General features: G+C 39.0%; 1 protein-coding gene across 1 annotated transcript; it reads left to right on the top strand.

Annotated features, from left to right (window-relative positions):
* Nucleotides 1-4783: 4783 nt before the first annotated feature.
* c1ql4b (complement component 1, q subcomponent-like 4b) lies at nt 4784-22525 on the top strand. Its single transcript, XM_063911317.1, has 3 exons — nt 4784-5202; nt 5675-7046; nt 20045-22525. Exons 2-3 carry the CDS (start codon nt 6507-6509, stop codon nt 20222-20224), a joined length of 720 nt encoding a protein of 239 aa, XP_063767387.1. The 5' UTR covers nt 4784-5202; nt 5675-6506; the 3' UTR covers nt 20225-22525.
* The last annotated feature ends 856 nt before the right edge of the window (nt 22526-23381 follow it).

Here is a 23381-nt window from a genome sequence, read left to right on the forward strand (position 1 = left end):
CACTCGCAATCAAGGACCATAATCAGATCTGCACACAGACAGAGGTACATGTACAAGAGGAGGGGGTTCCTGCACACACACACACACACACACACACACACACACACACACACACACACACACACACACACACACACACACACACACACACACACTTTTTTCCCTCTACTCTGAGAAATGTCTACAGTAGCATTCCTGGGGCCTAAACTATCCTGATCATTTAACCCTGACCAAAACCAATCATACTTCTGAACCTTAAACCGAACTCTGCACTGGCACTTTTAGGAGCAGTAATAATATATATAATTGGGGAAATTAAACAATTAAAACTAATCTGAAACTGCCTAACAGCCTTTTTTGAAACACCAGACAAGATACGAATATAATAGTCCACCCTGCTGGGAAAAAAAGGGAAGGATGACTGTCTTTTAACATTAAATGTTTGCTATTTGTGTGACATGATAAACTGCTGATATAGTTATTGCATTCGTGGGACTGTTAAATATCAGGTCTGAGTCCACTAAAGTTTTCATCTGTAATGAATTCTAAATGTCTTTCATTCTTTCCTACTTGTTGCAAATACGATGACTAATTTGATTAATGTATTTTCTTCACTTAATTTAAGGAATTTCAATTGCACCCAGATATTACCTAGCGCTTAGCATCAAGAGAGTCTAGGGGACTCTAGCAAATCGGTTATAGAGCAAAGTAAATCAGTGTGTCTTCTGCGCATGATTTAACCTACAAGGAAACATGAAGTGGACAATATCACACACTTGATATAAGTATTGTATGGGCATAGTATCAAAGACTCCACTCAAGTAGCAGCAATATATATATTTTACCTTAATACGTTTTTATTAAAATGTCTTTTACCCCCCCTATCAGTGAGAATGAGATTCAAATGGTTATATCTTAAAGTATAAGATTTAAACAACTTCTCCATATGCTGTGGATAAATGTTTGTTATTCCCTTGACAAGATAACAATTAAGAAAAATTTGATGAAACAAAATCACAAATTGTTAGGAGTGAATTTCTGATAGACAAGCTGCAGTGGGTCTTCATCGTAAGAGGAGCTATAACACTGTCACTTTACTTTCCTGATGGAGCACAGGAGTAATTACTTCCACATCCACAAGAGGTCCTTTTCAGGTAAACGTAAACATAGGTTGCAATTGAAGAAGCAACTTCTTGAGAGGGCAGTCTCGCCAACCCATGCAGCAAAATTGAAAATTAATTTTACACTGAGAAGACGTTGTCTCACACACACACTAAACCATCCCATGTTACTGTATACAATGTGATGCTATGACCCCTACATTTCCATTACACTCGCCGCCTCTCCGTTCTGCGTCCCTGTCCAGCTCTCACTCTCTCCTCCGCGCTCGCTCTCTGACCTGTGAGATTGCAGGTCAGGTTAAGCCCTTTCCACAGCCACTTGCTTGACTTTTATTTGTGTCTTGCCGTGTATATAGCACCTCCACCTTGAGTTAGCTGGTTAATACCATGGTAACCCCTCGGATCACATGCTGACTCTTCGCTCATGTCCTGATTGGTTTTGCTGATTGCTCTAAACAGAGAGAGTCACTGTCCTGCTGGTGAATCACCTCTGTCCAGTCTTATATATATTGTCATGTTGCTGTCGGGAAAACCAGAGTGTATCAGCTGCAGTGACTCATTCCAACACGTAGAATCTGTTTTTAATGACCATAAATCCACTAAAAGAGTAGTCTATTGGCCTGGAGAGACCTGAGGTCAAACTGCCGCGTTGAAAAGATTCAGCAAGTCATGCGACTCCCATCAGCTCCATGAATTCTGTTATGTTACTGAAGACAATTTCACCCTTGTACTATGTTTACCATAATGCATAATTGTGGTGAATTGTTTAATGATCACAACAATGCATCCACCTGTTACCATGCCACCAAAGTACATATCAGTGCTTCCTAAATATATGTATACACACATTTCTATCTTCCAATTACATTCTGTCAATCTTTTTCAAAATCAAAAAACCTAAAGCAAAGAAGTACAGTGACCATTTGCCATCGATAAGGTGTGCGGTTACTGTTTACTAACATCCAGTCAGTGCAATATATGTAGCTTGTGTCAATTTCTTCACTTTCTTTGCATTTCATGGTAAACTTCCGTGCTGGAAATATTGGAGGATGTTGGGTCAAACTTGATAATGTGATTCATTTTTGTAGATTTAGCTTGAGTGCTGCAGCTGCAAACAAGCTACTATTTAACCCTAATGGGCAATTCCACACCATGAATTTGCATCCAAAGGGTTTAAAGTGCTTGTTCTTGCCACTGACAGGCTCAGATTATTATCTGAAGTGTCTGACAACATTACAGAAAGGAGTCTGCAAAACCGTTCCCTTGATCCAGTTTATTTATTATTGTGTCATACGACTTGACTTGGAAGACAACGGTGGAAAATGTGAGAGTTTGTTGTGTTAACAGTTTAGTGCTATCTTAAAGATTTATAATGTCATGGTGATTTAGAAATGAGATTAGGTTAGGCATCATCATAAGCAGACCCATCAGGCAAAACGTGAATCTTTTTTAAAATTTGATTTATGTTTCCAAAATGTCGTCAAAAACAGACTGAGTCATTTAAACACAAACACACGAATGATAGGTTCTGCACGAAAGATACCAAAGTTACCCTTTAAGGCAAGATTTAAGGCTTAAAACCAATAAAATAAAATGTACTTGATTTGACTTTAAAGCTGCTCTTGTGAATTTAATGACAATTCATTACTCAGATATACCGACTTTTAATAACCTGGGAAAAAACCTTCTCTGGTATAAGCAGCTATCGTATACTCAACTGTTTTTCTCTTATTCTTGCTTATACATATAGGATTGAGTCAGCAGACCGTTGTGTTAACAACAGCAGCCATATCCCATCAGAGTTAACCCTGTAGCCCTCTGGTTTTCAGATCTGTTGTTGCTGTAAAGCCCTTATATATCAATCAAATCTTCACAGCTCAGACACATGAAGGTCATAAAAGAGAAATCAGTGTCAAGGACAAGGAAGAAGATGTAACCCGCAAATATTTTGTAAAATGAAATTGTGTAAATCACAAGAAAAAAATCCAACAGTTTCTTTCTGTGAACCTGAGTTTTAAGTAAACACAGGAGAGGATGATATATTACAGACAAGAACATGATATCATATATCAAGAGGAAACAGAATCAGAGACAGACATTATCGCTTCACAGCTGATATATTCATTGGCTTAGTTAATATTTCATAGGGCTCTAAAAACCTCATTCTCTCTAAATTGTCCTCCCTTCTTGGCAATAATAATTTAAATCCAAGGAGCTTCTGAGTGTGTCACCAGTGTGTCAGAGCTCAAATGTAAATTACATATGTCTGCATATAGCATCTCACGCACATGCCATAAAGGGCGCATAAAGAAGCACAGCCAGGAATGCAGTGGATAAAAGCAGAAAGTAGCCTATACACTGTTAAAAGCATATACTCACAATTGCAGACTTCAACCTCTTTACCTGATTTGCCAATTTTGTAAGAATGCAGAGAATGCACAGTTTTCCACTTTCTGACAAGCAGTAGTTATTTTCTATCTCCAAATGCAAATGTGACCAGAGGCTTGGCTTCTGCCTGAGGGCTCAGTCGGCTGACAGTATGCATTCTGAGGAGTGATCTATTGATCCATATTCAATATCTGCTACACTCTCCTGAAGTTTGGAGATGAATAAATGAGAAGTAGAACTGACAGTTCATACAACTACACTTGTGCCTTAGAGGACCGGGGGCTGCCTAAACACTTTGCTGCCTGTGTCTTGTGTATATACCGCCTGATATATAGTTCTTTATCAAATTTAAGCAAATAATGCATTTCAAGCCACATATGTTTCGGAAGTTCGGTGTGTGTTACTAATAAAGTCCTAACCCCAACCTTGAACGAAAGCTCTGCTATATAACAGGCATAAGCACTCAGAAATAACTAAATTATAACTAGTTTGTAAATGCTATAAACGTAAAGTCTGAGAGAGGGAAAAGATGAGAAAAAGACCAGGAGGATACGGAGGGGAGGGGCCTGTCAGCAGCAATACATCTTTCATCTCTAACGAGGTCTGAAAGCTACAGAAACACAGACATTGACAACAACCCTGAGAACACCCCTCTCGTCCTTTCACCTTATCCTTTTTACTTCAACATCCTGCGTGATGCGCGTCAGTATCACATCTGCAGCCCACATCGTTTTACTACATGTCTCCTCACACCTGCCATTCAGCCTAAAAGCACCACAAGTAGCTACAGTACATCTTACTCATGTATGCTTGAAAACCTTTAATGGCCAAGCAAGACCATAATACATTTCTGCTAGAAATAAACTAGTGAGATGGTACACAATAATAAACATTAATTGATCACTATTGCAGTTTGCAGGTGTTATTATGTCAAACACACAAACATTTATATTAAAAATATGATCATCATGTCAGTTTTTTGTTTTATGTCTACAAATAAATCTTCAATATTTTAAGAGAAAGCGACAAACTTTGATTAAACTATTAAACAGATGTAGTCATTTTAATTTATGAAAAGGTCACACGCAGGATGGGAGGGTGTGTGTGTGTGTGTGTGTGTGTGTGTGTGTGTGTGTGTGTGTGTGTGTGTGTGTGTGTGTGTGTGTGTGTGTGTGTGTGTGTGTGTTACGGAGGGATGGCGGGGGGAGCAGTAGTAGGCAGATGCTGAGGAGAGAGAAGCAGGACGGAAAATACAACAAGTGAGTGAACTGTTGCTCTGCAAATAAAGTCGCTCTGCAGCGGGATTTCCGCAGGGCGAAAGTATCTCAAAGTAACTCGTGAGAATGTGTGATTTTTTTTGAAGGAGTGCGACAACACTTTTAATTATTTTATCGTATCTCTTTCTTTTTCATTTGGTATTCTCTCCTTGTCTGCTTGGAGCTGCTGTCAGCATTTTTGGACGGTGCCGACCGGCGACCATGCTCGAGTCCTGGATCAAGTTAAATTGTTAGTGTTTTATTGAGATTTGTGAGTTTGTACGGCATCGCAACTTCTCCCGATGCGACGGTGAAAGCGCTCAGTGTTGGAGGGATTTTCATTCCGGTTCTGGAGCAGTTTTGCTGCGGCGTTCCCATCTAAACCCGCGGCATTAAAAACACCAAGAACCGGGAAGGAAAGAAGAGGAAAAAACTAGGTAAGACGATATGTGTTTCTTAAAAGTTTGCTGCTGAAATCCTTATTTCCTTTTGCTATGATAACACCTCCACGAGTGTTTAAAATGTAGTGATAATTTGAACAAAATAGGATAAGTACATAAGTATTAGTAGTATATTTTTGCTGTTAAACGAGTTTGTAGAGCATATTAAATGCAGGCCTGTAATAATATCAACACGAAGCTACAATATAATCTCAGTTTGTTTTATAATTAAATTATGTATTTATTTTTTGATCAGTAATGAAACCTGCTGTATGATTGAATAAAAATAGTGTGGTATATTGAATAATATAATATATAATAATATGTTGATTAAAAATGAATTAATTAGTTTGATGCATTTATTCATATATTTGTTAAGATAAAAGTTAATATATTAGAGCAAATGTATCTGGTTTTGTTGGTTATTTTATAATTATATGTTTGTGTATGCTTGTTCTTTTCCTTCTAGATTCAGTGAAAATGTTCTCGGCGTCATCCAAGTTGCCTTTAAAACAAGATTCCACATTCAATGCATTTTGGCCTGCCCTTTCCTCACAATTTGTCTCTTTATGACCTGTAGGAAATCTGCACTTTGAATGGAAGGTCCCTACAACAACAATTTATAGAGAGAGAGAAGAGGGGTGAAGGCCAATAAAAAAAAACACAATAGGGGAGAAAAGTAGCAGAGATTTTGCGGTTTCCTCTTTTATTCTCTTCTCATTCCTGGACAGACAAGTAAAGCGCCCATCCCTATATGTGGAGGGTGAGATGAACTCCAGTGGGAATACTGTAGACCCCACCTGACAGCTCGCCGCCTGAGAAACTGAAGCTTTCACTGGAGCCACCACGTCCACAGAGCTGGAAAAAGAAAAGCACTTGCCTAAAATCCACCGGTAATGCTCAGTTTTTGTTAAAATATTAAAATATTTTTTGACTTGCAAAATTATGTACTATCTTTAGTCCTCTGACATTGTGAACAAAGGAAAACATAAAAAATTAAAAAAGGATACAATTTACTGAAAACCAAGAAATGGAAAAACCTATTTGTCCTTTGGCCCTGACTTCTGATTCTCTCCTGTCTGAGACTTGCCTGTCCTGCTCCTAGAATCACCCCCCCCATTTTCTTTCTTTGCCCCACACAAGTCCTTCTCCACTTTATCGATCCAGTAGGCCTAGTTTCTTTAGCTTTCAGTCTGGCCGGCACAACCATTCCAGCGAAGGGGGAGGAGGACTTTCTCACGCTGGCCGCCTCCCGGCTCAGCCGCAAGAAACGTGTGATTGGGGCTGGAGTCGGTGTGGCCATGGTCCTTGTCCTGCTGGTGGCCATTCCCCTATTGGTTCACACCACCAAGGGGGGAGGGTCCGGAGGAGGGGGCACGCATTACGAGATGCTTGGGAGCTGCAAGATGGTGTGTGACACTTTCACCCCCCCACAGGGAGAGCTGACAGCCGTCTCCCCTCAGCCCCCAGACTTCTCAAACCGCAGGGGCAAACAGGGGTTCAGAGGAACCCCTGGACTTCCTGGTCCTCCAGGTCCTAAAGGGCCCCCTGGAGAGCCTGGCAAGCCCGGCCCACCTGGTCCACCGGGGCCTGGACCCGGAGGCTACGGGCAATCCTTCTACAGTCCCAAAATTGCCTTTTACGCAGGCCTCAGAAAACAACATGAAGGGAGTGAAATACTGAAGTTTGATGACGTGGTCACCAACGTAGGGAACTACTACGAGCCGAGCACCGGCAAGTTCACCTGCCCCTTGCCTGGCATCTACTACTTCACCTATCATGTCCTGATGAGAGGAGGTGACGGGACGAGCATGTGGGCTGACTTGAAGAAGAACGGGCAGGTGAGCGGGTCTGTGTTTGTGTCTATGAAGTGATACTGTGATCTGAAAGCTCCACATTTTCAAACAAACATTCATTCTGCAGATATTAATCAACCAAAATAGGGAAAATCTTTTGCAGTCATATTACAGAGTTTGATTCAGTGTCACTCCGTGCAGCTAGCAGCATTGGACACAATAACACAGCACTTTTATCTGGCATGGATAAATGTTTTCTGAGCTGATGCTTCCAAATGGTTGAAACTCAAAGAATGCAAGTATAAAACTATTTTTCTAATATGATACCAATAAAGTTTGGTAATGTTAGGCCGAACTATAAGTAGTTAATCACTACGATTTATAAAAGTTGATGTCCAAATGGATATTCTTACAGTGATGATAAAAAAGGAATAATTTTTGTATGAGTTTTCACATCATTTTTTAGGAAAATAGTAATTCTACTTATAAGATTTGGTTATAGTTAGACACAAAAGCAACTTCAAGTTAAGTTAAAAGCTGGAGAAAGATACTACTTTGGGTTAAAATAGCTATTTGTTAATGTCAGGGTACCATGTTTGGCATGGTTATAATAAAAAATGTCTAAGGCACAGTACATAGGCAACAACAAACCTACTTTAACTATGAATATATTAGAATAAGCACGCAGCAGTCTCATGTCAAAGTCCAATGTGAACCTGTCTGTCTACAGGGTCTCCTCTGTCTGCAGACTTTGAAACCCTGTTGCACAACTTCCCTCGTTTTCTTCTAACTGGCAAGATATATCCTACAGACCTTTCAGGGCTTAAACATAAAGTAAACACATCGCTTAAGGGCATTTGTTGAAAAGACTGCTGCTGCATTACCATGGGCATCCAAAAATATTTTGTGGTTTTTTCTTAAACAATAGAGTTTTAAGAGCATCACATTAAAGAGTTGAAGAAGTAATGTCTAAAGCAGAGTTTGCACAAAACAAACCAAATAACCAACACAAGTATCACAAGGCTTGTTTCTTAGAAAATAAACCAAAAGGAAATCACTAAAGCTGTTTCCAATCTCTTATATGAAGAAGAATTATCAACCCTCTCAGTCTTTGATCAGGACAAAGCATAAATGAGTGCAGGATGAAAGTAGAATACAGAGGTGGGACTAAGAGCAGCTTTACACTGAACAAGAAAACAGTAATTAATTGTATAACTTGCACACAAAGGGAGAGAGACAAAGAGAGAGTGACAGCCAAGCGATCAAGAGGATAACAATCCTCCAGGTCTCGGTGGAGCAAAGCCAAAATGCAACAGCTGGCTACTGTCCTCTGAGGAACTGTGACTTTAGCACTAATAAATAAACAAGTACAAATGCCTGCAAATAAGCCTTGAATGCTTCCATCTGGAGATCCGTGACAAGCTTGAAGTACTAAGCCCTGACTTTGTGGAGGAGCCCTGAATCTGACATGTGTGCTGCAGAACAGAAGAGTGACGTCCTGGGGATTACCACAGAGGAATGCACTGCATTGGTACAAGTCAAAGTAGGCTGAGTGTTTGATGGCTAACAGGGTTTTCTCTGCACATAATTTACACGGTACATGATCAGACAGCAATTTGCTTGTGAGCAGACCTTCATCCTGCTGGGCTGCTCTTCATTGATATGCTCTAAATCTTAAAACATTAAGATTCAGTGAGAGGCCCAGTAAGCATTCAACAGGGGACAGCTCAGCAGTTTTCAGTGAAACGTCCCTAAATGCAGTATGTGCTGCACATAATATGCAGAATACCCAGTGTTACCCAATATCTGCAGATTTTACTGCAGATCCCCAGGACCAACCTGGTTTAACTGTCAACACATTTCAGTCAAATGTGGTCAAAATGAGTGCAGTGAAATATTTTGGTGTTTCTTTTCTTAACATTACAAGATTGAAAGGACATTTTGCCCGTCTTCCATGAGCCCTCCGCACTAGGAGCATGTTCACAATGCTTTACATTGGTAGGATAAAAAATAATATCAATTAATGAATCTGCAGAAAAGCCAATCACTTGTTTGTTGACCTGTGGTCTCACATTCACCACATTCAACAAATTCATTTACAATAGTTCACAACTAAGATCCAAGCAACATGATGCTCAGTATAAAATGTAAAATCTAAACAGCCCAGACAGTGGAGGGGGTAAAGGGACCTTTGTCATCTGTTTGTCTATGGAAAGATTTATCACTCCAATAACGTAGCAGTTGTGCAAGCTGCCAGTCGATTGCCGATAGGAGTGGTCTGAGAAAGAATGCCGGAAGTAAGGGTAGGTGGATAGTAAGGGAGGAAAAGAGCCATTGGCACCCCAAACTTTTACACCGCTGGGCTAGCTGGTGTAATCCCATCCAAGATGATCTTTACTGCCTTGGTTTTATAGACTTTATAAATGCACACATCACAGATCTTTTTGTGGCGGATCAAGTCCATAAAAACAGTTATAACCTCTTTCATTGTATAGGATGTGCATAAAGTGCAGAGTAAAGAGGACAGACAGTCAAATGGCAGATATAATTGGGGGACTTGGTTTGTTGCATGCCTTCACAGACATTGTCATTCCTGTCTTCTCTCGCTGTTAAATCTTTCATAGCTTTTAGATGAGATCTTCTCCCCTCCACCTGAGCCCCTCCTTTTACACACACACACACGCGCGCGCACGCACAGACGCACACTTTTAATGTCCACACTGGCTATTGACTCCTTCCCCAATTAATTATCTTTTCCATCAACTAAATTATTTAACCCAATTCAGTGCTGATCTTGCCCTCTCAGTTTCATTGCACCTCATGTTTTTTCTGTGAATGAAAAATTGCTCTCAGAGCGGAGTAAAACCTGCTAGGTCAAAAAGAAACACCTTGAGGATAACGCTGAAAAAGTTTGTCATTTTAGAAACTTGTGAAAACTTTACTACTATGAATATTTCTGAATGATTATTTTGTTCATGAAGATTTGGAGAGAGAAAATGCATTAAAGGACTAGTTTATTTGGTGTGGGAAACACACTTTTTCACTTTATGCCAAAAGTTAGATAAGAAGATCCAACTACAGCCTGCTAGCTGTAACTATGCTGCATGGTTTTTTTGATTATTATTTTCTTATTCTACTATTACAATATTAATGCAGACAATTTTTGATTCTGTCAAGCAAACAAAGTTAGTAGAAGCGGGAGGGCAGAAAGCATAGCTTATACAAAGAGTAGCCCTCCCATTACTCAGTTGCAGGATTAAAAAAAAAAGAAAATATAAATCAATAATTAAATATGCACACAAATAAAGAAAAGTCTATACATACACATACATATGTACATACATACACCCAGTTTCCCGGGTGAAAGGAACAATAATAAGGTAAGAAATAAATTCCCAAAAGTGCATGTTCAGATAACAACACAGTGTAATTCTCATCCAGTTTTTATGCAAACTATGATAATTAAGATGATCAAGACAATAGCCATCATAATTATAATTACTATTTTTATCATTTACCATCAACAGCATTGTCATATGTCCATATTAGTTATGGAAAACAAAAGCACAATGAAGAAAAAAACAAATAATAGGCATTGGTTGCTTCGTAAGGCTTATTTGCAAAGAAACTATTATCAGTAGGATCAACCCAGCGACTCTAAATGACTTAGCTTACGTTGTACACTCAAGAAAGTCTGTTGGTAACATTAGCACAACAGAAATCTGTGTAAGCAAGCAACTCAATATTAGCCAACAGCAGCCAGCCTAAACCACAACAACGCGTGAGTTTGAGTAGAGCAACAGAATGATGAATGCTGACAGCCACAGGTGTTAAAACAGGGATTTTCTGCATGTTACACAAATAAACTTTAATTCATTTAGCTAAAGAATCCAGCAAGCAATCCCCATTTTAAAGAAATGATACAGACAAATGTTGCTCAGATTACACAAAAAGCAGTGCTTTGGTGTTTGATGTTATACAAGGACTGTGATACATACACATCCCACTGATTGCATAAAAAAAGTATTTCTCAGATTCTATGCACACAGGGCTGTCGTTTTTATAAAATAAAGATAAAGATAAAAGCTATCACAATATAGTGCAATAAATTGAATCATAACCCTTGTATAATTTTACAAATGAATCAGACTCTTGCCAATAGGAAACACATCCCTACTCCCTGGCTTATATCTTGCCGGGTATGGGGAAGACTTGGGCCAAACTGTTAGGCTTAGCTAACATAATATTTGCTCCACTTATTTACCATACAAACTTATATATTTACCAGTGTTTTAAAATGTTCCTTTAAAATTAGCGATGCCTTTTGACAATGTGTTTTGCAGCATTTACGGAGGTGTGTGTATGTATGTGTGTGACAATTGTCAGACTGATATGTGTGGTGTTGATCAATGTCTTGCCAAAGGGAGCTGATAATAAGACACATCCTGAGAAGAGATCACTGTGGGGCCAGGCAGGACACAGACAAGTGAGCTGACTTGTCCCTGCAGACAGACAGAGACAAAGTCACAGACAGATGGATGAATATTCACAGGAGAGTAGACAAAGAGGGGGGAGGGCAGAAAAAGCAACACGAGAGCATCCTTTGTCCTCTGGTGAATTGAGGAGTTTATGAGACGGGATAACTAGCATAATGAAACAAATCAGAATCGTGATCCCAGCCGTTAGTGATAACAAAACGAAAGGTGTATCTGATGAAGACAAAATGAATCACTCAATGCAAGGAATCCTCTTCACTCATCTTGTCCCATAACTCATCAAAAGATTGGTGTTGAGGTAGATGACCTTTTCAATGGATATATAATTCACCACCAATATGTACTTTGCCCTTTACAGTGATGAGCATGGAGAGAGAGTGTGAATATTTATGGCTGGGCCAATATATGATAGAAACTAGTCTGGTCAGTTTGTAGGTCTGCTATGCCACCCTCACACACACACACACACACACACACACACACACACACACACACACACACACACACACACACACACACACACACACACACACACACACACACACACACACACACACACACACACACACACACACACACTATAGTTTTTATGACATTAGTGTAGTATAGTAGCATCTCATATGATATTGACATGGTGACCTCATTATGTGGCAGTGGCATTAGGCTGGATCTGACCTACGGGGGGGACAAAGCTGTGCCTTATTAAAATGCTCTGACATGGGGCTCAATCCTAACCATGTAAGGTGTAAAGGTTGGAGGGAAAGAATAATTAAAAGTGGGGAAATAAAGTTTAAAATAATATGTATTAAAGGGGAACGGGGGGAATTATAGATATGTAGTTTCCTAGTAGGTGCATATGCTGTTTTGTTTTTTTTCATTTTATATTTTATATATGTTTGTCTGTCACTGGGCGGATCATCATGAAACTTGGTGAAAGGTTAGAATGGGCCAAAACAGAACCACATAATGGAGCAGATCTGAATCATAGGGCAGAAGTGCCACCTACATTTTAAGTGTTCCCACACTTCATAAATCGTCCTGAATAATCCCAAAGACTTTACCCCTCAAGTCATGACAAAAACATGACAAGCCAGCAAAAAAATGTGTACGCTTCTCATGGCTTACATGATCTGTTCCTTGTTCCTCGTTGTCATGCTAATATTGGTAACACAGTTTTGAAATACAATTTGTAGCATCCATGTTGTTTCCACATTCAGGGCCCATTCTTTTGAAATGTGGAGTGCACATTAAAGTTAACATTTTGTAAAAAGGATAGAAGCTAGAAAACAGAAGCTAGTTTAAAACTTATGCTGAATATGGCAGCACATGTCCTGTTTCCAGAAGATTTCAGGGTGAGTGTCAGTGAGGTTACCATTGAGCAGCCTGTGGGAAGAAGATGTCTAACACTTTCAACAAGCAGAAAAGTACAAACTGGTAATGAAGGTACATGTGTGTACATTACAAAATAAGCTAATAAGATATGAGAGCTAATTACATAATTAAATATACAAGTTGTGGTGATGACAAGCTTGGACTCAATTAGAGGCAAGGAACAGCTCGCCTCCGGTATGTAGGTGTGATGCAGCTCCTCTGAGAAGTGAAGGCTCCTGATTATAATCTGGCAGGAAAGGTGTTAACATGGGCCTCATGTGGCACTAATTTATTTAATTTTTTTATAGCGGTGGTTTTTTCCTTCAACAATCGTGAGTGTTGGTAGATTAATTAATAATAAGAACAATTTTTGTGGTGCATTGCATATGTGTCAGGCACAATGGCATCCCATTATAATGGGGAACATTCTGTGATAAAGGATAAAAGTCCTTCCTTTCAGACAGCGTTTCTTGTAGAGCAAACAGAAAGCGTCCTCTCATATACCCTGCAGCTTGCCCTTGTTTTGTCTTCCTGTCTTTTTCAGACTCACATTTATGCACATGCTCATGCACACAGCCATTATTTGACTATATGTTTCCCTTATAATGGCCTCAGCCATTATATTCCACCGACTAAAACGACTCGGCTGGTTGTTACCGTGTTTTGTCGAGACTTTGTTGTGCTTTCCTTTTGCCTCCTCATTATATCATTATTTCCCCTCATTATCAAGCAGCAGTATTTTGTTGCTTTTACAAACAGCAGTGTTTCAGTGTTTGATAATGACAAGGTAACATGAAGGTAGAAAATGTATATTGTATTGTAAAAATGTTTAAGTGCATTTATATTAGAATTACAGAGAGATAAGCGACTGACCTGAAAACAGCTCTTTTATAATGATCGAGTGTTGCTGTTTGTGTCCCTGTGCACTTTGTAAAACAAACAGATAGCTAATAAAAAGGCAGTAAACAATATGTCATAAAGGAATACTATCATTTAACTCAGGGGCTGAAGATTTTGATCTAGCTGATGCTCTGCAGGTAGGCCATCTACAGAATCCATTTATATCCAATTAAAGCATCTCCTCTACCCTCAAAGGTTTCAGTCTAGAGCCAATTAGAGACTTTTTAATCAACATCTTGACACCTTGGGTCTTGAGTGTCATGGCAAAATATTAACATTTAGTATGCCAATTAGTGTGTGAGTCTGCAGTGCAGGAGAAGGGTTACATGCTGACCTGCATAATAGAAGCAGGATATCTCAGGCTGCACAAGGGGGGAGGCAGAGAGAACACAGCAGCTTTTACAAAAAGGGCCATTTCAATTGCCCTTCTTCTCTCTCCCAGTTTACCCTTAGAGGTCCCTCAGGTAAGTTTAAGAGACCCTGTCTCAATCGCCTCGCTCTGCTCTGAGAGGTCTGTACATCACAGTGAATGAATCCTGTCAGTTTTATTACCAGAGGATCAAGGCACCACCGAGAAAACAAAACAAAACTGAAAAAATAACACACTTCATGGACAGCCAGCCTCCCCAACCTCATTTATACCCACCCTTCCTCTGAAGCAGGCATGCTTGATCAGTTTGTTATCCAACAGGCTCCCTCCCCATCACTCAAAGCCCCTCTCAACTTTGGCTTTCTTTACCCGAATCATGTGCTTAGACTGTTAAAGGAGTATGCAGCTGCTCGCCTGTGAAAATGTTCTTGTACAAATTTCTGCTTTTATACTCTTCTTCTTTTAAACTAAGTATCATTTTGTCTGTCTTACCCTCGCCCTCCTTCCAATCATTTTTCACTGAGACAAAGCTCAGACATAAACATCATGAACACACACTTTGATATTGGGTCGATACACATAAAAATGATGAAAATCTTTGGTCAAATAAATTTGAAATACAGTATGTCAGCCCTTAAAAACGTCACACAAATCAGTGGAACACAGCTGAAATGTAGATTTTATTGAGCATTTAGCATCGTCTGTGAATTATTTCTATGCTGTCAATTTCCTCTCACTCTTACACCTTTCTGAGTCCTCTCCACTGCTCGCTCCCCATTTAGTGTTGGCCCCTAATCAAAAGCGGAGGCAGTGTAATCTTCTCTATTGTCCCGCGGGCCTCCCTTCTCCCCAGCAGCAGCAGATCAAGTCAGAACAGCATTGAGCCAACAGACAGAAACTCACTCCCTTGTCGCTATCAATCTCTGCCGCTGTTGACAATAATCCTGATTTGCCTTTCCCCCTTGTTTTCACTCTCAAAGCCCCGGTGCTTCCTACACACTTTGAGAAAAAAAGGATTTCACTGTGATTGTTTCTGACAGCCAGACCTGCAGCTCTGCTATGTCAAAGGCTCGGGCTTGGTCAGAGAAATTATAGTATATTGCACAGTGTTGGAGGTAGTATTTATTTTATATCCTTAAGTTAACAATGAACTCTAATGAAACAATGTTTAAATGATCAGTTGAAAGTATTTCACTCAAAGCGGGAATTTAAAACAAAAAATCTTTAAAATCTTAGCTACATTTAAGTATTTTTTAAGGCAATCGGTAAAAGTAAGATCAGTTAGAGACATTTGTTGGATACCTAGAGTGTACAGTCACACAGTTAATGTATGCAGAGGAAAATTATCCCTGGGAATTATATGAATGTTGTGGTTTGATAACGTTGATGCATAAGACTACTATTTCATTATCAACCTATTTTGATGACTGTGATAATATCTTTAATGCCACACTGTTAAAAATGTGTGCATTAAAATGTATAAAATAGCTACAGTGTCCATTGGGGTATTATAAATAGGGTGAATGTAACCATGAATTAATCATAAACATAACACATTAAATGTCAGCATCTCCACTGTCTAGTGGAGTCGAGGATAAGTAAACCTGCGTGTCTTATAATGAAGTCAACCATAAAAAGCCATAAATAACATTGTGTCCTTTTGGCTGGCAAATATAATTAGCTGATGTTCACATTTAAAAGGCCATTTCAATGAGGTGGTGTGAATATCACTGCTGCAACCTATATGATCCTTAAACATGGGGGATACGAGAACGCAGAACCCAGCAGTCTCATCTTATCGTACTCTTTGTTTTTATATAGTTTCAGGATCTATCCATCTTAAGTATTTAATGTTTGCAAATTGTATGATATTCTTTTTTATGGACATTTAAAAGAGATCTTGTACTTTCTTTTTGCAGTCTTTCAAAATGTCATGCATGCAGTTTATCACACACTCATTAAGATTAATTGCACTAATGTAATGTATGCACATGCAAAGAGGTAAACAAGCTTTTAATTGTAACTGTATATTGTATGTATTTATAGCAGGTTACAGCAGCCTGTCAGCCTCTAACTCTAGAGTCTACACTGTCAGGGGAATCCTGCCGTTCAACCATGTAGACAGATGTTGGACGTACTAGATGTCAGAATCTCTTTGCTGTTATATTTTTCCTAAAACCTATTAGGTCTACTCAGGGGAGCTGTTCAGTCCCTCCAGAGCAAAACAGTCCAAAAGTAAAATAACAGCATGTCTCATACGCTGCGTGGTTTTATTCAGGTGTTCACTTGAGATTCATAAAAAACAAAGAGAGCTGATGTAGAGGGAGAGCGAGATGGAGTGCGTGTGTGTGTGTGTGTGTGTATATATATATGTGTGTGTGTGGGATCTTATCCTGACCCCTTGCTAGTGTTTCATGGGCCCATTTGACCAACGTAGCCTATCCTGTGCCCCCATTTATTGTGATTGTATGGAGTTATTGAGGAGTTGGACCTATTAGGCTGGGAGCTGCCATGGCTATCCGACTACCAATTACCGTAGCCGGCAGCCGTGTATAGCCCACCCTGACGTGTTTTGGGGTAGGGAGGGGTGAGGGATGCTGCAGAGGGGGATGTGGGGAGGGATGTAGGGGTCCTCAGGAGACCTGCCACAGCAGCACGCCGTTAATCAATCCGATTTAGACCGGACAGGGACACACTTAGTCGCGGCTCCCACCAACACTGCCATGGCGGGGGCGAGAAAATGTGTACGTGACCTGCATCTAATTGGATTGTAAGGACACAAAAAGATGGATAGATGGGTCCAGAATGAAGAGATAGCGTTGGGGTTGCAAATGGGAAAGGGGTGATGGAAGGGACGTGAGGTGTAGAGGGAGAGACAACAATTAAGTGATGTGAGTTGAATTAAAACAAAGGAAATGCACCGATTCATTTCCCGACTTGGGGGATAAAAATGTTCACCTTCTTTACATTGTAGAAACGCCTGTATGGAGAAATATACAACTCTGAGTTGAGTAAATGGGTGGGAATAAAACTCACCATTTTATGGAGGATGAGTAGAAATGTGTTGTTGTAGACTTTCTTAATTTGTCCTCTTGATGACTGGTGGAGATGATGGACCAGAGCAAGAGACAAGGATGGAGTGAGTGTATCATATTTGCATTCATTAATAGGTATGTGCTTGTGTACTTACTTCCACTATAGAATTAATCATCTGCTTGAATAGTTGCTTACTTACCAAATGATAGTCCAATTTATTATCAGCAGATTTGCTTATTTGATGCGAAAACATCTCAGAATTTAACAGAAACACCTGAATGATGAATGAGGCTGTCCTATTTGCTAAAAAAGAGAAAGCTCTTTGCACATATTTAGTGTGAAACATTAGGACTGTGAAGGCTACTGTAGGGGTTTCTTCATTCAGGTCATAATGAAACTTCTTCTCAATAGCAACATGTATGGGAACATTATGATCTTGGAATATGCAGCCATCATTAGTTCTGCGGTATCATATTTACGTTAAGTGCTTTGTAAACATGTGAGGTAATCCTCAGATGTAACGACTCCCTTTTTAACGGCTGGTCCTACCATTACAGCCCCAGCATCATGTTCATTCCTATGTTTTAATCAGACATCCTCACACATTAACCTGTCCAGATGGAGATAAAAAGGGTGAGGAATAGCTCATCAGACGGTATTAATTTTTGAAACTGTCAGGCTCCAGGTTGTGTGTTCTTCACACTAGATGATGCATCTTCAGTGTGTTTGTGTTCAATAACAGCAACTGCTGTATGGCATGAATGGCAGTTTATGAATATGATAATGGCTCTTGTTGTAACTGTGTGGTGTTGATTAGATTTATTGGTCATTTTGAGGGTGTGTTGTCATTCTAACGTCTTTGTCCTTGCTAAGGTTTAGATTAATATATATATATATATATATATGTATATATATATATATATATATATATATTCATTGGTTTTTTGTTTTTACATTTTATTTCAGTTTCCTCATGTTATTTTAAAACTCAAAGATAAAGGTGACCAATTCAAATTGCTAAATATAATACACATACAGTAAGTCGCTTACTTGCTTTTTAAAAATTATTTTATATAATACGTAGCCAGATAACTTTACATTATCTAAAAGTGTCAATGAAGCCACTTACTACATAACAGTTTCACATTTGGCTGTGAAGCATTTTTGTGAGTTTCTGCTCTCTGTTCTGGTTCATTATCACCAGCAAAATGTAAAACTGTAGCTGGCGGGTAAGAAAGTTGCAGGTAAACCTAAAGAATCGTTCAGTAGCTAAAAGACAGATATTTTTCTCAGGAGCTGGTGAAGAGTAGAGCTAAAATAATAGTCAATTTATAGGATTTAATCAGTGCCACACATACATGAAAACATATCGACCGGATGACAAATAGGGAACTGTTTACGATTAAGTTGATCAGTGACAAGGTGAAAATATGCCAACCTATTATCATTAACAATTGTTGAAATTACCTGCGACAAAAAATATCCAGGTACCCACACCCACTGTGTGTATGTCTGCACTTTCATTGTGTTTACTGATATTGCTCCACAAATGGACTGATGTCCTCCCTGATGCCCTTCCTGCAATCCCCATCAGCCTCTTCGCTGCAACAGGTGGATCAGGTGTGAGAGCAACAATCCTCTAGAAAATTGATGGCGGCTAAGAAAGGTTGTGGTCTCAGATAGAGGTTTGAGGCCAGAGATCAGTGCACATCTCATCTATCTAACCAGTGGACAGGAAGGCATCTGTACTGATGACTTTACACCAAGATCACAGAATGAAACAGGAAATAAAATGAAACCAGTTACATCTAGATAACATGAACACACTGGTCCAGTGATGGGATACTGTCATAAAGATACAAAAAAAAGATAAACCCATTAAAGTCATCAGCCTGTGAAATAAAACACTCGATCTTAAACATGTCCTGTTTCAATTTGGATTATTCTTATTAACAACCCTGCGTTAGACCACTGCTACTGTATATGGATACATACTTTCTTAATGTTACATGCTAATACATATTTCTGCAATGACTATCTCCTCAAACAAGCGATTAACATTTAGATAGCTGTAGTGAACATGCCGCCTATGTGATCATAAGTGTATTGGGGCTACAAGAGGAGCTGAGATTCAGCAGAGATTATGGGAGCAGAGGCTCATAAGGACATATGGATGAGAGACTGTTAAATAAATTTCCCTAATGAAATATAATATCCATAACATTCATATTTTTTCAAGAAAATTGCCAAAAATACTTCCATGACACATATACATGGAAGCTAACTGCACAATCTACATTTACTAAGTGTAGCATTGCTGTATTTATGTATTTTATTGCAATAAATGATTTTATTTCAATGAGCTTTATTGACATGGAAGTTCTGAAGAAAATGTAAAAAGTTAAATAAGAATGTCAATAATATGAAATGCCTTAATAGTGTTTGCAGAGAGTAGCAGGTAGAAGGAGTTATCTTGCCTTTACAAAGTAACCTGCCTCCCATTTTAATGCAGAGGCTCTAACTCTATTTTAAATTACCCTTCAAAAAGTAGCTCAGCTACAGAAGCTTAAAGAAGTTTTCAAGATATTAAAACTAAAATTGGGCGAGAAACATTAACTCCTTTTCATATGAACAGTCAGACTTGAAGATATTTAATATCAACTTATGCGGTTAAGATGTCGACTGTCAGCCACAGCACCCCCAGACCTAGTTATATACAGTTTCACTCAGCCTCATATCTTCATAATAACGGTTTGAAATGCCAACTGATCTCCACGTCACATTGGTTATATACTTTCTCTTTTTTCACATTTCTATTAATTTGCCCTTCTTTAGCAGTTGGTTAACACAGTCTTTCCTCTTTGTCTCAGGTGAGGGCCAGTGCAATCGCCCAAGATGCAGATCAGAACTACGACTATGCCTCCAACAGTGTCATCCTGCACCTGGATGTGGGGGACGAGGTGTGTGTGCAGTTGGATGGGGGAAAAGTTCACGGCGGGAACACCAACAAATACAGCACCTTCTCTGGCTTCCTCATCTACCCTGACTGACAGTATACTCACATTTAAATACTCTCTCTCTCTCTCTGTTATCAAACAAAACGTTTCCTCTCCTTACCGCATTTAACACCACCATGACGCCATGATGTAATTTGTCATTTCAATGCTGTTCAATGAACAAAACATGTAATACCATGAACACAATTAACAAATAGAAAATGAGTGTTAAAATGAATATAGTATTGTATATATTACCAGTTAATTTACTTCTGATACACACTTGTGTGATCACTATTCTGTGCCATGTACAGTATGTGTAAGCATGGCTAAAACAAATGGCTCGCATCTGTTTCACATGCACAATCAGCTTGTACACACGCACACGAGAGGTGCTCACATGAACTGAACTCTACCTATCAGTTGTTGAGCTGAGAAAAGATGACCATTTCAGCCATCGGTCTGAAATCGACTGAGATGATCTCTGAATGTAGACTGTAAATCGAAGTGCGACTGCAGCTTCTCACCTTCACTGTGAGAGGGATTTCCAAACGAGAAAACTCATGAATATATTGATCGTAGCTGATAATACAGCCGACACCATGAACATAATCCAGTGTGTGGTATGTCTGTGTTCATGCCTGTGAGCGACCGAACGCGTGTGTTTACCCTTCAGTTTTTGTTGGGGTGTAAAAGCATCACGTAGCTGTTAGTTTGACTTGCACAGTCTCTGGCTCCTGTTAAGGGAGGAGGTGTCAGGTTGTCGGTAACAGTCCCTTAACACACACAGTATATCGATACTGAGGTTTAGCTTTGAGATTTTCCCTGAGCCAGAGCTCATAGCAGAGCCTCATGATATCCTGCTAATGAGCTGCGGCTTCCTCTGCAGCCTCTTCTGTTAGTCACACTCACATCTGCCATCCAGTTTGCTGTACAACTTTGCTGAAATAGGTTAACCTTGTGGAAAGAAAAGCTTGTTTGTTTTGTTGCCGAGAGTTTGATGAGAAGACTGACATCAATCCAATTTCTGCCCGTTCACTGGAAAGGCTGAGTTATAGTAGAAAAAAAGTGGTTTGATTTCACCAAATTCAGACAACACCACCAACTAACTGACGCAGACAGAGTTAGACCAGAAACTTCTATAGGTTCTGCTAGGTAAAAATAATGTTTTTATCTACGAAGTCTTGAAGCTGTGAAGCTTTGATAGCTGCCTGAGTTCCCCACCATAATCATACAATATATGAGCTGCAAGGTGGCCAGTTAAAGTGCAGAAAATATTCTTAATATACATGGTGAGTACACTTAAACTGATACTAATGTGCTGTGCTGATGCCCCTGTCAAAACGGTGGCATGACCTTCAATACTAACAAAGCATCGGAAAGGTATAATTAGCTAGCCTGCAAATTTAACCTGCGTCTGTTGTCAGTTTAATTCATGCAACAACAAAAACATGGAAACAAACATTTTTAATGGTGGGGATAGTGTCTTGTGAGACTTGTGTCTCCTATAACTCTGCAAAAAACAAATAAACAAGTGTAAGCTATTTCTTTAATTGTACTAGTAATACACACATACAAGGTTTGTTTTTTCAAATGCAGGTGACTGTTGATGTTATACTGCCACATGCCATACCTATAGGTTTGCTGTGCCTTACACTATATTTTTTCTTCTTATGCATGAGATGTGCAAACTAACAAACAGACAAACACAAATCTGATGATGATCTCTAATGAAAACTTCTGCAACAGTCCATGCAAATGTTGCCAACAACTTTAAAAAATGCAGAAGCTAACTGAGGACCATGATTGTGAATATATGTATGTAACTGGATGTAACTGCTGTAAATACAAGCCCAAATGGGGACCAAGCTTTGTTTGGTTTGGTGGGAAACACCTACAGTATGGGAACAACAGATGCATGTCACTGTGATGTGCAAAGGTGGCATCCAGTACATTTATAAATAGGTAGATGTAACCAAATTATTATGTATAGCAATTCTATTTTTTTCCAAAATATAATGCTTAAATGGGTATAATATAAAACTCCTATGAACACGTTTATTGTAGTTTAAGTGCCATGGATAAAGTCTTGGCCCAACGAGTGACACAGATCCAGATTTGAAGCCCGATAGCATGACTGTACCTCAATGAGAGTTGGATGTGAGCTTTTCTGATTATTCTTGTACTGTGACTGAAAACCCATCCCAATGTTGTGTATTGTACAAAAGACATTTATCACGAGTGACTTTGCATAATATGTGTCATGCTGCATTCTACTGTGTGTGTTTTCTGGCGCTGTTACCTTTGTTCACGAACAGTGTGGATCATTGATGTTGCTGTACTTTGCAAGCTGAGTTGTGTGTATTTGTTGTGTATGAAATCAACATTTTCTCTACCCTCTACCCTTTCTCTAATGCTGAAACAGAATAAAAAAAAAAAGAAAATTCTGAAATAATTTTTCTGTCCCTACAGTAAATCAGCTGCTTTCTTATTCTCTCCTTGTACTTAACATGAATATCCAGAACTCAGCAGGCAATGTGATGGTTTCACAATGCTTAGGGTGTCTATTTATTACAACCAAATTACGTTTTTATCCAACTTATCATATTGCGAGTTCCGATAATAAAACAGCACAAATATCTTCCAGTACTTTAAACAAGAGCCAAACAGTAAACCATATAGGCATATCTTTGTTTCCTCGTTTAGAATAAATAATAAGGTACATTATCTGACTTTGCAGACGTTATTTTTCTATTGTTATTAAGGTGCTTAAGTTATCAATTTAAAGCGAAATTTACAAATAAACAAAAAGAAAAAAAAGGGGGGGGGAATGTCACCCAAGTACAGTACCAAATGTATTTGCTTTCCAATCCTGGAAGACATACAGCACTTGAAATGATGATGGATTAGATTGATATATAGTTAACATAAACATCTTTAACACATTCTAATTTGATACAGGATTTCAGGGCCCTGGAAAAACAATATAGATGTTCATTTCTTATTTGTGCTCTTTCTGTATGTTTAATTTACATTTTGCGTAACTAGATTTAAACAAAAAAGCAAATCAATTATACACTTCTAATAAACATATTTTTTGTGTTGATCTCCTCCAACTGAATGCAAAAGCTTTTTTTAAATCATGGAATATGGGACTGTAAGACTCACCTTGGGAGGGCGAGGCAGAGTTTGGAGAAACACCAGAATTAGG

Source organism: Eleginops maclovinus, chromosome 20 (genome assembly GCF_036324505.1).
Source record: "Eleginops maclovinus isolate JMC-PN-2008 ecotype Puerto Natales chromosome 20, JC_Emac_rtc_rv5, whole genome shotgun sequence".
Lineage (NCBI taxonomy): Eukaryota > Metazoa > Chordata > Actinopteri > Perciformes > Eleginopidae > Eleginops > Eleginops maclovinus.

Bases quoted from the DNA above. Each gene is read 5' to 3' on its own strand.
- c1ql4b (XM_063911317.1), top strand. From the start codon at position 6,507: ATGGTCCTTGTCCTGCTGGTGGCCATTCCCCTATTGGTTCACACCACC. The intron at 7,047-20,044 runs GTGAGCGGGTCT...TCTTTGTCTCAG, and splicing joins ACTTGAAGAAGAACGGGCAG to GTGAGGGCCAGTGCAATCGC.